Genomic DNA, 15244 nt, shown 5'->3' on the forward strand with positions numbered 1-15244 from the left:
CCATCTATTTTACCATACATTTTTCTTTTCTGTTGTAGGAGTTTTTAACTGACAGTAAATAGGATCAACACTGATTCATTATATCATCATATAACATATTTACTATTATGGTGGGAGTTAAGAAGGGTCTTGTCTTCTGCCTGTCTTGATGGTCCTTAGGAGAACAATATTTTGGAATGCTCCTTCTAAACCCAAAGGACCTCGTTCCCTTTATGGCAGAAAGTTACCTGCATCTTCAACTCTGGTTTAGGCTTCTCAGTGTCTGGCTGTTCAGTTGTAGGGCAGGAAAAAAGCCCCTGAAATGTATTCTCTCTTGAAGCTCCTCCTTCTTACTTCTGGTCTCCTAAGTGAGAGACCTTTCTTTGGCCCCATCTAGCTCTAGATTCTGCCTCTTAACCATCTTTTGGATGTAAAATGTCATTTATATTCTCCCCCCTACATATCATGTCTTATTTTGTTGTCTTAGAAGGGAGGGAGGTGAGATTCTTTCTTCTGGATCTTTAAATATGCTTGTATCTCCCCAAAGCTACAAATACAAACACACATCTTATCTAAATACAGTTATTTTCCTAAGTTCTGCAGCGTCTATTAGTATCAAGACCAAACAACCTGCATCTACTGCTTCTACTTTCTCCCCACACTCTCATTCTTCTTCCCACTGCAGTCTGCTCCTGTATTCACTCAGCCATTCACTCAGTCTGTGTGTTGTGGAAGCTCCAGCCCAGTTGCTCTACTCCAGGCAGATGTGGCCAATATGGCAAAACCCTCTCCTCCCAACTCCTTGTCTAGGGTGAGTTTCATTCTGGGAGGCAAAGGCTGCCTGTTTCTCACTCCCTCTAGCTCCAAGCTGTAAAAGCTCTATTCTAGGTTGCAGGCAGAGAAAACCTTGACTCTTTTCCTTCACCAAATTCCAACGTGTAAGGTAACTGTCCTACTTGAGCTGTGGGGGGCCCAGAATACTGGGGCTCTACTTGCCCCGCAGACCTGGAGCTTGCTCATAGGGAGGAGGTTCCACATGGGAGGGACAATCAAAAAGATCAGAGACTGACGCCTCCTGCCTAAACACAGTCAGAATGGCTGCCCCAGGAAAAGTGGGCAGTGGCACAGGTGTTTTGCTCAAGAGGCATGACAGGCTACAAGGTTGAAGAGCTTTGCCTGAAAGGACTGAATTTATTAGGCAGGGTGAGTGGAGAACTCTGTGCCTAATGCTGTTGAAAATAACAGAGACCTTGATGAGGCGCAGTTAAGAGAATGCTAATAGCTCCATGATACAAGAAGAACATTAGAATGACCAGAAATTTCATAGAGAGAACCAGGGAAAGAGATTGCTGAGAAGAACCCTACTGGGACCACTGGCAACTATGGGGTTTGGGAAGGCTGGACGCGTGTGCTAGGCTGCACCCACTCAGGGGTATCCTAGAAGGACATTAGACTTGAAAGCCTAATGTCAAACCCAATGTGTCTCAAACCACATACACACCCATCAACACAGGACAGAAAGTCACTGGTGAAGGGACTTAAATACAACCTCTAACCAAAGACTGAGTGAACAATGAAGCACACCCTGACCCGGGGTGAGTTCTAGGAAGCCGGCATCAAAAACAAGTCACTTCACCTCTGGCAGTCTGGAAGACCTTGTGCATGCACAGGGCTAAGCCATCTTAGCGGTGGTCAGAGAGGGACTTCCAAGCTAACAGTTCAGGTTTATCTTTTTCCATCCTTTTATGGTCAAACTATTTGTATCTTTGAATTTAAAGTATGTGGCATGTAGACAGCATATATTTGAATTTTTTTTGACTCTGACAATACCTTCCTTCAAGATATTACTTTCAAGATTCCCTAAGTTTTTGTCTTTCAAAATGTTTACTATGATGTGTCTGAGCGGGCTTCTCTTTTGTTTATGGTTCTTGGAGATCCCTGAGTCTTAGAATGTGTAAACTGATGCTGAAGATTAAGAGGTTTTCAGTCATTAGTTCTTCAAGTATTTTTTCCATTCTTTCCTCTCCTTCTGGTATTTCCATGTCCCACATTCCACTGAAGCTCTGTTCATTTTTATCTTTTTTTCTTTCTGTTCTTTACATTGCATAATCACTATTCACTAATCCGTTCTCCTGTCAACTCAAGTATACTGCTGAACAACTGTAACTGAATTTTTCAGTTTGGTTATTTACTTTTCAATTTCAGAATTCTCATTTGGCTCTTTAAAAATTTCTTTATTTATGATATTCTCTCTTTATGGGATATCATTATAAAATCCTCCTTTATAGCTTTAAGTTGGTTTCCTTTAGTTCTCTAAATACATTTATAATACTTGCTTTAAAGTCTGTTTCAAGTAGGACATCTAGGACTTCTCAAAGGTGATTTCTATTGCCTGCTTTTTTCTTGTGTAAGGGTTGCACTTTGCTGTTTCTTTACATGTCTCAATTATTTGCTGGGTATTGGTAATTAGATAATATGATTGCAGAAAATTTGGATACTGATCCCATCCCCTCCAGGTCTTTTTGGTTGCTTGTCTGGAATATTTTAGGGAAGTCTATTCCCCCACAGTGTGTAGCCTCTGAGGTAGTCTATTAAGCCGTCAAGTCTATTAAGCTGTCTATTAACACGTCCAGGCTGTATATTGTCACCCTGCTTATTTAACTTATATGCAGAGTACATCATGAGAAACGCTGGGTCGGATGAAGCAAAAGCTGGAATCAAGATTGCTGGGAGAAATATCAATAACCTCAGATATGCAGATGACACCACTCTTATGGCAGAAAGTGAAGAAGAAGAAAAGGGCCTCTTGATGAAAGTGAAAGAGGAGAGTGAAAAAGTTGGCTTAAAACTCAACATTCAGGTAACTAAGATCATGGCATCTGGTCCCATCACTTCATGGCAAATAGATGAGGAAACAGTGGAAACAGTGTCAGACTTTATTTTTTGGGGCTCCAAAATCACTGCAGATTGTGACTGCAGCCATGACATTAAAAGACACTTGCTCTTTGGAAGAAAAGTTATGACCAACCTAGACAGCATATTAAAAAGCAGAGATATTTCTTTGCCAACAAAGGTCCATCTAGTCAAAGCTCTGGTTTTTCCAGTGGTCATGTATGGATGTGAGAGTTGGACTATAAAGAAAGTTGAGTGCTGAAGAATTGATGCTTTTGAACTGTGGTGTTAGAGAAGACTCTTGAGAGTCCCTTGAACTGCAAAGAGATCCAACTAGTCCATCGTAAAGGAAATCAGTCCTGAATATTCATTGGAAGGACTGATGCTGAAGCTGAAACTCCAATACTTTGCCCATCTGATGAGAAAAACTGACTCTTTTGAAAAGACCCTGATGGTGGGAAATATTGAAGGCAGGAGGAGAAGGGGATGATCGAGGATGAGGTGGTCGGATGACATCACCGACTCAATGGACATGAGTTTGAGTAAACTCCGGGAGTTGGCAATGGACAGGGAGGCCTGGAGTGCTACAGTCCATGGAGTCACAAAAAGTCAGACACAACTGAGTGACTGAACTGAACTGAACTGAATTAAGCTGTATGCTTCTATTGGTATCAGCTATTACACTCAGCTATTACTCTCCTGAGCTGTTACTTAGGCTGACTGTGCTATGATTTTTTATAATATTCCAGAGCATAAACTGCACCACAATATGACCCAGTTAAATCTGGGTCCTTTGGCAGGGGTAGTCTTTGAAGCTTGTCTCTTAAGTCTGTTCTGACCGTAGGAAGCTCTGCTTTACTGTCTCTTTCCCTGGTTTTCTCTGTTGGACTACTAGCTGGCCTATGGCATAGGCTGTTACTCTCATGAAGATACCAGTATCCTCCTGACTGTTTACCACTGTTTTCAACAGTGCTCATGGGCTTGAGCTTCCCCTGCTATGTGCCAAATAAAGTTATCCCATTCTGGCTCTGTTTCTACTGCACATCTCTTTCCCTGGGCAGAACACGTGTGTCACTGTTCCACCATTGGTAGCAGAGACAGTAGCCTCTGGTTTTCTTGGCTTAGCTCTCCACCTGTGGAACCCCAACCCCACAAGCAAGCTGGGCAAGGGCTCAGTATTCTTGACCTGCTATGCATGGGGTAGAACTTTCTCTCCATAAATGGGGGCTGGGTGGAGGAAGGGAGTCCCAGATTGTTCATCCGCTCTTGCCTAGAATAGTTTCTGTAATATAGTGCTGAAAGTGGAAAATGAGAAATGCTGGGCACCTGCCCTTTTCAAGCACAGGGAGAAAGGGAGCCTGGGGTCCTTGGCAGCATCTGCTAGGAACAGACATATCATCACTCTGATCTGAGGCAGCGGACAGAGGGAGTTGTGGTTCAAATGTCATAGGCTGACTACTCTTTTTGAGATTTAATAGATTTTCTTGAATAAATGTCTCTCTATATGCTGAATACCCTTAGGGCAATGTTCAGAGACTAGTTTTTTAAAAATAATTTGCACCAGTTATAGCTGTTTTGCAGGGTAGAGGGTCTGTGAAGCACTCATACTGCCATCCTGGAAATCGACTTCCCCTGGAAAGTAACTTTTTAATGAAAACCTGTTTTGTGGAAAAGACATTATGATATGCAACACTTTCCAAGTAAGGTGGAAGTAATGTTCACTTCTTTTATATTACACAGAATCTCTCAAATGCTTTAGAAATGTGACTGTACCCCAAATTTTATACTCCCTTTGTCCCTTTAGTAACAGAATTCTCAAGGTTCAGTGATAGACACAGCTGACAAGCAAAAGACTATATGCTGCAAGCTCCTTTATAGTTAGGTGTGACAAGAGACAAAATCCCATCTGATGCAATGTGAGCGGAAGTGATATATACACAAGATCAGGCCCTTAAAAGACATTACTTCCCTTTCTTCGTTTCTACTGGGCAGAAGGTGGTACCAGGAACTGGAGTGGCTATGTTTGATGAAAAGACGGAAGCAAAAGTTCTGGACAGCACGGCATCATGAGAGAAAGAACTCAGTTCCCTATCACGGGTGGGCTACCACACGAATCTTAGAATGCCTACTTAATTTTTTAGAGAAATAAGTATAATTTCGGTCTTACGTCACTATATTTTTCTGTCTCTCTGTTACAGATGCCTAAGTCATATCATAATTTGTACAATTCCATTGTGTGGTTTGATAAATTTGATGTGAATAATAGTAAAAGATGTCAAAGTGGTTATCAATAATGTCAAATTTTCAAGTGAAGACTATCGATTTCTTGGATATTAGGAAGTCTTCCCTGTGAACCCTGATGCCTAGTTTTCAGGTGCAGGCAGAAACAACACACTTTAGAATACACCTACTTCGCCTAACTTTGAATTTTTATTATTATACTTAGAGATTATTATTTATATTGATGAACTGAATCTTTGAGTTTTTAAATATCTTCATAGTTGCTACGGTTATTTGGGAAATGATTTTATGACACGGCAGAGATTTTTGTTGTTGTTGTTAAATGTTTGAACCACCTGGAATCCCTGTTGTTTACATATGTAAATCAGTGGTTTTCTGACTTCTCTACACCACAGCAAATAGAAGAGAGTATTTGCAAGCCGCACTCTGATCAGGACTAGAGGCTCCTCCAGGCCCAGCTGCAATGACAGCTGATGTTCCTGAGGATCAGCATCTGGAAACTTAGAATGTATTTTAAGGAACTGGATATTGGAAAGAAATCTTGGGACCGAAAACAGGTTAACTTTAGTAATATCTGTTAACATGTAAAAGATATAATAAAGTTTTAAGAATTTACCATTAATTTTCTCTTCAAATAACATCATTCAGTTTTTTCCAAATACATGCTAGGGTACGAGAGCTATCGCTATACAGGATTCATTTGTTGTTCTGGAAAGTATTAATGCTGTAAGTTGAAATATGTCGCTTTTTTCCTATGATCATAATCCTGTTTTTATAATCATTACATGTAAAATACTTATGTTTTAATTATATCTTCAATTAATACTGCTTTCTTTGAAAAAAAAAAAAAAAGTGGTACTATCTAAAGGCATTTTTTAAATTGAAGGACACCTAATCATTACTTGTGTTTTCAAAATTTGTTATATAAAAAAGCAAGGAATGAAATAATTAACATATAATATTCTCATTAAAAGTAATAAAAGTAGTTAATGAAGTTCATACCAGTATGATTGTAGACAACATCAGTTATACAAAGCATATTCCATTCCTTTTTCAATTTTTGCACCAGCTGTCCAACATCAGTCCAGGTGTACTTTTTATTAGGTCTTGAAAAGTCAGGATTTAATTCTAACTGATCAGCAAGGGAATAGCACGACCTGGATAGTCCAAGAGTCTGCAGTGGGGTAAAATGAATCATGTTGTAGCCTGCAACACAAGAAGATAAACAAAGGCCACTATGAGAAAAGACATACCTAAAACGAAGTATATACATTGTAAGGTTAAACTTCCATGCCTGCATGTGTGCTCAGGAGCTTCAGTCGTGTCCGACTCTTTGTGACCACATGGACTGTAGCCCACCAGGCTCCTCTGTCCATGGGATTCTCCAGGCAAGAATACTACAGTGGGTTGCTATGTCCTCCTCTAGGAGATCTTCCCAACCCAGGGATTGAACCTGTGTCTCCTGCATTGCAGGCAGATTCTTTACCCACTGAGCCACCTGGGAAGCCCTTAAATTTCCATAAGTAATTCTAAATGGCAAGGCAACCATGCCACAAGAGAAGGGGTTAAAGACTTGAGTTCAAATCCTAGCTGTACCAGAAGTGATTTAAGCAAGTCTACTTAAATCTTTCAGGATTATCAGTTTCCTCACATACAAGATAAAGACAATGAGATGATGTATTTGAAAAAAAATCAAAGAGAGTGCCCAGTTACTATTAGGGATTCAATTTATATTTCTGGAATGGATATATTTATATGTAGAAAATATATCCTATGCAAGTACATCAGTACATCTTTCTCCTAGTTTTAATGTTCCATAGTACTTGTATTCTTTTAGTTAAGCCAGGGAACCTCTCATTTCTTTTTTCACTCTACACTCAAATTGAAAGTAGAAAATTAACACTATGCTTTACTTAGTAAAATACAATTTAAGTTATATTTTACTTTGGTATGTATGGCAGCACATGACTTTCACGTTAAATGCTTGTTAAATTAAAATTATATATAATGATAATACATTTTCCAATATTTTAGTAGCTTACTAATTTTATATGTCAAAGTAAAGTCTTAAGAGACAATAATAACCTCATTTTATCATAGAGTTCCTTAATTATTAAGTTGAACCATATAATTTGCCATTTTGTGTAGGTTCAGTTCAGTCAGTCAGTTCAGTCGCTCAGTCGTGTCTGACTCTTTGCAACCCCATGAATTGCAGCATGCCAGGCCTCCCTGTCCAGCACCAACTCCTGGAGTTCACTCAGACTCACGTTCATCGAGTCAGTGATGCCATCCAGCCATCTCATCCTCTGTCATACCCTTCTCCTCCTGCCCCCAATCCCTCCCAGCATCAGAGTCTTTTCCAATGAGTCAACTCTTCGCATGAGGTGGCCAAAGTACTGGAGTTTCAGCTTTAGCATCTTTCCTTCCAAAGAAATCCCAGGGCTGTTCTCCTTCAGAATGGACTGGTTGGATCTCCTTGCAGTCCAAGGGACTCTCAAGAGTCTTCTCTATCACAATTCAAAAGCATCAATTCTTCAGCACTCAGCTTTATTCACAGCCCAACTCTCACATCCATTCATGACCACTGGAAAAACCATAGCCTTGACTAGACTGACCTTTGTTGGCAAAGTAATGTTTCTGCTTTTGAATATACTATCTAGGTTGGTCATAACTTTTCTTCCAAGGAGTAAGCGTCTTTTAATTTCATGGCTGCAGTCACCATCTGCAGTGATTTTGGAGCCCCCCAAAATAAAGTCTGCCACTGTTTCCACTGTTTCCCCATCTATTTCCCATGAAATGATGGGACCAGATGCCACGATCTTCGTTTTCTGAATGTTGAGCTTTAAGCCAACTTTTTCACTCTCTACTTTCACTTTCATCAAGAGGCTTTTTAGTTCCTCTTGACTTTCTGCCATAAGGGTGGTGTCATCTGCATATTTGAATAGTGAAATATCAAGTTCAAGGCTATGGTTTTTCCAGTAGTCATGTATGGTTGTGAGAGTTGGACTATAAAGAAAGGTGAGCACAGAAGAATTGATGCTCTTGAACTGTGGTGTTGGAGAAGACTCTGAGAGTCCCTTGGACTGCAAGGAGATCCAACCAGTCCACTCTGAAGTAGATCAGTCCTGGGTGTTCATTGGAAGGACTGATGTTGAAGCTGAAACTCCAATATTTTGGCCACCTGATGCGAAGAGCTGACTCATTTGAAAAGACCCTGATGTTGGGAAAGATTGAAGGCAGGAGAAGAAGAGGATGACAAAGGATGAGATGGTTGGATGGCATCACCGACTCAATGGACATGAGTTTGGGTAGAGTCCGGGAGCTGGTGATGGACAGGCAGGCCTGGCGTGCTGCGGTTCATGGGGTTGCAAAGAGTCGGACATGACTGAGTGGCTGAACTGAACTGAACTGAACATAGAGTTATACCTATTTATATTACTAGATATATTAAGATGTGAAATTAAAAGGATAAAGCCTTTATAATGTGTATCACAGATGATAATTACATTTATTTTAAAGAAGAGAAGAAAAAAGCTGACATTACCTGATTCTTTTGCAACCATAAGTCTGCTTTCCCATTCATCAAAAGGTCCCATACACTTGGCTAAAAATGTCTGGAGCGTAACACAGTCCAAGGGTAACACGTGATTATCAGCACCAACACGTAAAATAGGGTCCACGACTATGTAACCTCCACCACTTTTCTCATTTCTGAGGAAAAAAAACAAACAAAATCTTTTTAATTAGTGACAGGAAAAAAAGTCTCATCTAATCGTGTGACTGGAAAGTAAATTACCCCATTTTAAAACATATTTTGAAGCCCATAAAATCTTTTTAAAAAGTTGCAGTGAAACTAGTACAGCCACTATGGGGAACAGTGCAGAGATTCCTTAAAAAACTGGAAATAGAACTGCCTGTGACCCAGCAATCCCACTGCTGGGCATACACACCGAGGAAACCAGAATTGAAAGAGACACATGTACCCCAATGTTCATCCCAGCACTGTTTACAATAGCCAGGATATGGAAGCAGCCTAGATGTCCATCAGCAGATGAATGGATAAGAAAGCTGTGGTACATATACACAATGGAATATTACTCAGCCATTAAAAAGAACACATTTGAATCAGTTCTAATGAGGTGGATGAAACTGGAGCCTATTATACAGAGTGAAGTAAGTCAGAAAGAAAAACACAAATACAGTATATTAACGTATATATGTGGAATTTAGAAAGGTGGTAACGATGACCTTATATGCGAGACAGCGAAAGAGACACAGATGTAAAGAACAGACTTTTGGACTCTGTGGGAGAAGGCAAGGGTGGAATGATTTGAGAGAATAGCATTGAAACATGTATATTATCATATGTGAAACAGATCACCAGTCCAGGTTCGATGCATGAGACAGGGTGCTCAGGGATGGTGCACTGGGATGACCCTGAGGGATGGGATGGGGAGAGAGGTGAGAAGGGGGTTCAGGATGGGGGACACATGTATACCCATGGCCGCTTCATGTCAATGTATGGCAAAAACCAGTACAATACTGTAAAGTAATTAGCCTCCAATTAAAATAAATTAATTAAAAAAAAAGTTGCAGTTCAAAAAAAATTGAAGTTGAAATTCAATGGAAAAGCCACATTTTATCCTTTTCCAGTCTCTATATAAGGACATAAACAATGCATGCATATATATCTAACAATATTGCTTTAAGGAAAAATATCATACTAAAATCTGTCAATAATAATAGAGCACATAACTAAATAAAATGCTATAACCAGGTTGAATGAAAATACTAGAATATTTATGCCATTACTTAAAATAATAATACTTTGAATATGCAATGAGGCTTACAATTCCTTCCTAGAAACTAAAGAATTATATTCTATTGCATCCCAAAAAAGTCCTGTAAAAATTGCACTACCATAGTTCATATGATAACTTGTTACAAGTTAGACAACATCAAGTTAGAGAATAAATTAACTTTTTTTCATATACAGAACACCTGACTTACCCTTGAAGGAAGTAATACTGAAATGATCCAGCTTGTTGAAGATTAAGTTTACAGTATTTATCAGAATCATCTTCTCTTTCTGTTGGATTTTCCCATTCCAGGTAACGGAATTTTTCTCGATTAAATGCTTCTCCAGGAAGTGGGTAATTTGTATACACAGTAACTGCCTTTCCCTGTAAAGTTGGGCCCAATCGGAACTGCAGTTCAAACCCTAAACAAAAAGCACACTTCGATAAACTCATTGCAGGGCTTAAATTACCACATTAAAAAGATGTTTTACTTAAGGTATTATGAAAATAATGATTTCTCAGCTATGTTTAAAAGAACTCTAAATATTTAATGCTGTTTTTGGAAGTACTTTGCATTCTAATTTAGCTTAATTTTGCATTTTAACATACAGTATACACCATAGAACTGTCTGCTCTGTACTGCCCTTCTCTTCTTCTCCTGGAAATTTATACTCCTAGTCACACGGCTACTTTGGGATATGCAAGTTATTACACGATCTCATTCCCCACCATTCCCACGAGCCCCTCACCCTCTTCCAAACCCCCACCTCCACTTCCTGAACTGACTGCTCAGAAGTGGACATCTAATCAGCGACTCACTGGTATTTTTCAAGCTGAAACAGAGAAAGTGAGTTTCTCTGTGGTATCAGAGTCTGTGATAATATGTAAAAGCTGGGAGACCACAGGACAACTGTCTTACCAGATAGAGCAGACCTATCTTCCCCGAGAGAAGTCAACCTCTAGAGAGCAGAATTCAGATTTCTAACAAGAGTCTTAAAGGCATTTGAGCCCCTGATACCAATTATTCTCAACGTCTGCTCAAATTCAGAGATGTGATAATAGAGAGTTAACAAGTGGCTGTGTGGAGCTGAGTGGTGTGGGGTGGTGAGGAACTCTGACTTGCAGTGTTTGTTGACTTCTAGAGGAAACAATCTCACCATGGTCAGTATCAAGCTACCAACATGACATCACAGAACATGGACCTGGGAAGAGATACTCACCATTAGCTCTTGACAGCCAACACAAGCAACTCCAGCATACTACAGCCTCTATCCCTGCTCTTCATGGTTTAGTTACTTAAGCCTTTCTTGGAATTCTGAAAGCCAAAATATTCTCACTTTTGCCTTAGTTTGACTATCTCTATTAAAATATATCTGAGATGTCTGTACTGTATTACAAGTCTTTTGCCATAAGAAGAGAAATACTAACACATTATAGTCATAACTAGTGTAAAAGAAAAATGTTTATTGGCTCAAGGCAAACTTTGATTATAATTATTAGAATGTGAACATTCTGACCACAGTACAGTCTATTAGAACATCAGGCACATAAATTTTAAACATGTGTGTAATATTTAAAAATTGAGGGCAGGAGGAGAAGCGGGTGGTAGAAGATGAAATGGCTGGATGGCATCGCTGACTCAATGGACATGATTTTGAGCAAACTCTGAGAGATACTGAAGGACATGGAAGCCTGGTGTGCTGCAGTCCATGGGGCCACAAAGAGTTGGACATGACTATGCGACTGAAAAACAACAATTAATTAATAATGGGTAATAATAACTGATGAAGGTAGGAAAATTTAGTTCTCTGGTTACAATCTTCAAGTTTAAGAAACTATACCTAAGGGACAAAAATCAGAGCAGAGTTGGGAGGAAAGGAGTGATGGTAAGGAGCTGGTAGCAACCTTAAATAGGATGATTATTGAGAAGTTGAAGGGCTTGGGAGAAGTGAGCAGGTTAGCCTCATGTTTAATCGTGACCATGGCGGGAAAGTGCTGACCAAGCAAAGGAAACAGAAAACACAAAGGACCCAGGCTCGAGCACGCCTGGTGGTTCCAGAAACAGCAAGAAGCTCTATATGGTTAGACTGAAGCAAGCTGGGGGAGGAATAGTATGGTAAGACGAAAGAATGGTAACAAGGGAGTTAGATCATGCAGAGACTTGAAGGCCACGGTAAGTATTTTGGCTTCTTCTCTGACTCAAATGAGTCAGTGAACAGCTTAGAGCAGAGTGACAGGACCTAACTTGTGTATTAAAAATACCATTCTGAAGATATCTGCTTCTGGCCATAATGGAGTAATTGGTACTAGACTTGCCCTCTGCTGATAAACTAAATATGAAACAGCTGTTCTCAAAAATAGGTAGAGAAGAACTGTGATGCTTGAGATTTTCTATAAACGTTTTAGCTCAGACTAGAGGACCTTTCTGGGCTGTGACACAGGGAGTAGAAACAGTAATCTCACTGAGCTGAGGAGACAGAGATTAGTGCTTTGGAAGGGGGAAGAGAATACAATTTTCAGGGCAGAGTATGACAAGAAGGGAGTTAGACAAAGAAAGAGCTCCAGAAATTTACCTAGAGTCATGTTGAATCTGCCTGAAAACTAAACTGTACACAAATGGGGTTTGACTGCATGAGGTGAGGTTGGGAAAAGAACTAGTGGAAGCTGTAAACTGAACAATTCCTAGTGCTCACCCAGGTCTGGGATACATTACAATTTTTAAGCAGCCAGAATTAAGGAAACCTTGTTGAACAGCTGTTTTATTCAAGTCATGTCTTAAGTAACAGGGTTAAAGTGGTCCTAGAGTACAAACTAATATAAACCTATCCTATTAAAGCTTAAAAACAAGCCTCAAAAGGATTAAGTTGATCCACAAATAATGTAAATGACTTCTAAAATAAAACTCATCACTCCTTTAAAGCAAGAAAATAATTCAGAGATAAAAACAGAACACTTACAATGTCCAGCATCCAATAAAAACCTGCTAAACAGAAACAGGAGGTAAGGGAGTTGATCTCACAGATATCTGGAATAGGGCATTCCACATGGAGGAAACAGAGTTCTAAATGGCTTGCAACTTCTGCTTCTGGCAAAGACGGAATAACACGGATTGGATTTACCATCTTCCCCAAAACTTAAAGAAACCAACAGTTTAAAAAAAAAATCAGACAAAACATATGAACTGATAATTTTTCAAGTCCCTGACATCATGCAACAAAAGTCAGTGACCCCTGAGAGATGGAAAGTAAACAAGATAAGCCTTATAACTGCCCTATCTTGAAAGAGTTTACAGGTTGGGGCACAGGGAGAAGGAATCCAGGCAGACCTAACTGACTTCCTATGTTGAAGAGATGGAACTAAGAACTTATAGAAATCAAGGTAGCTAGAGTTTTCAGATGAGAGTAGTGGGTGAGGAGGAGAAAGCTGCACAGGAGAGAATTTCAGAGATCTGGAAAAGGTATTCCTTGAGTATTCAGAACAGTACTAACCAGTGTATGTCTGGGAGGAAAAATACCTGAGACCAGGAACAGAATGTGTTCTCACCAGCTAGACTGAGAAAATTCACAAGGCACTGGGTAGAAAGTTCAGAAGGATCTTGCTTCAGGAGTGGGGAATAATGAGCCCGAGATAGGGCACAGGTCTAGACTGGCTTAACAAAGCATAGAAGTAAAACTCAAAAAGACAGTAATATTTCCAAGTAACTTAACTTCACTCCAGAACAATGACCAAGAATATTTATATGAATCCCAAAATACCTATCATCACTCAACAAGGTAAAATTAATAATGTCTGGCATCCAAACAAAGATTATGAGACATACAAAGAAGGAGGAAAACACAATCCATGAATGACACAGATGTTGAACTAGTAGACAAGGAAGGACTCCAGTTATCAAAACTGTATTCCATATGTTCAAAAAGTTGGGTCCATACATGGAAAATATTAAGAAAAAATAAAAAAGATCCAAATTAAGCTTTTAGAGATTAAAACTAAAACACCTGTGAATGAAAAATACAGGCAACAAAATTAAGACATGGTGAGACATGGCAGACAAAAAAGATTAGTGAATTTTAAGACACAGGAATAGAAACTATGTCATTGGTGGGACTGATGTTGAAGCTGAAACTCCAATACTTTGGCCACCTGATGCGAAGAGCTGACTCATTTGAGAAGACCCTGATGCTGGGAAAAATTGAGGACAGGAGGAGAAGGGGACAACAGAGGATGAGATGGTTGGATGGCATCACTGACTCAATGGACATGGGTTTGGGTGAACTCCAGGAGTTGGTGATGGACAGGGAGGCCTGGTGTGCTGTTGTTCATGGGGTCGCAAAGAGTCGGACATGACTGAGTGACTGAACTGAACTGAAAAAGAAACAAAGAGAGAAAAAAAGAATCTAAAAAATTGAAAAAGCATCAGACAATTCAAGTGATTTAACATAAACGTAATTAGAGTACTCACAGGAGAGAAGAAAAGAGACAAATTATTTGAAGAAATAACAGGTAAAAATTCCCCAATTTGATGAAAAAAACAAACTTACAGATCTAAGAATTTAATATTCTTAATGCAAGAAATATGAAGAAAATTACACCAAAGAGCATCATTATCAAATTGCTCAAAACTAGGGACAATGAGAATATTTTATAAGCAGCCAGAGAAAAAAAAGACAGAGTATGTACAGAGGAACAAGGAAAAGAATGACAGCAGATTTCTCATGGGCAACAGTGCAAGAAAGAAGACAGTGGAGCAACATCTTTAAAAGTTTTGAAAAATTATAACAGTTGGCCTAGAATTGAAAATATATTTCACAAACAACAGTGATAAGAGCCAGGTTTTTCACTGTCAGAGAAAGGTGTTATAAATAAGCAAGGGAGACAGATACAATGAACCCTGCTATGGTGATATGATATGCCATGGTGATATGATATGATATGGTGATATGATATGATATGCCAGGCTGGATGAAGCACAACCCAGTAGAAATATCAATAATCTCAGGTACGCAGATGACACCACACTTATGGCAGAAAGCAAAGAAGAATTAAAGAAAGAGCCTCTTGATGAAAGTGAAAGAGGAGAGTGAAAAAGTTGGCTTAAAACTCAACATTCAGAAAACTAAGATCATGGCATGTGATCCCATCACTTCATAGCAAACAGATGGGGAAACAGTGGAAACAGTGACAGACTTTATTTTGCGGGGGCTCCAAAATCACTGCAGATGGTGATTGCAGCCATGAAATTAAAAGACACTTGCTCCTTGGAAGAAAAGTTATGACCAACCTAGACAGCATGTTAAAAAGCAGAGACATTCCTTTGCAACAAAGGTCCATCT

At 39.4% G+C, this 15244-nt stretch overlaps 1 protein-coding gene across 1 annotated transcript in view; it reads right to left on the reverse strand.

The window, feature by feature from the left end:
- AGL (amylo-alpha-1, 6-glucosidase, 4-alpha-glucanotransferase) overlaps positions 1-15244 on the reverse strand; it is a 77908-nt gene that overhangs the window by 55017 nt on the left and 7647 nt on the right. The window contains exons 3-5 of the mRNA XM_061411102.1: positions 10123-10333; positions 8657-8823; positions 6115-6318 (exon numbers count right to left, since the gene is read on the reverse strand). Coding sequence (XP_061267086.1) covers positions 6115-6318; positions 8657-8823; positions 10123-10333 — 582 coding nt within the window. The remainder of the gene's footprint in view (positions 1-6114; positions 6319-8656; positions 8824-10122; positions 10334-15244) is intronic.

This window comes from Bos javanicus, chromosome 3 (assembly GCF_032452875.1).
Source record: "Bos javanicus breed banteng chromosome 3, ARS-OSU_banteng_1.0, whole genome shotgun sequence".
Taxonomy (NCBI): Eukaryota; Metazoa; Chordata; class Mammalia; order Artiodactyla; family Bovidae; genus Bos; species Bos javanicus.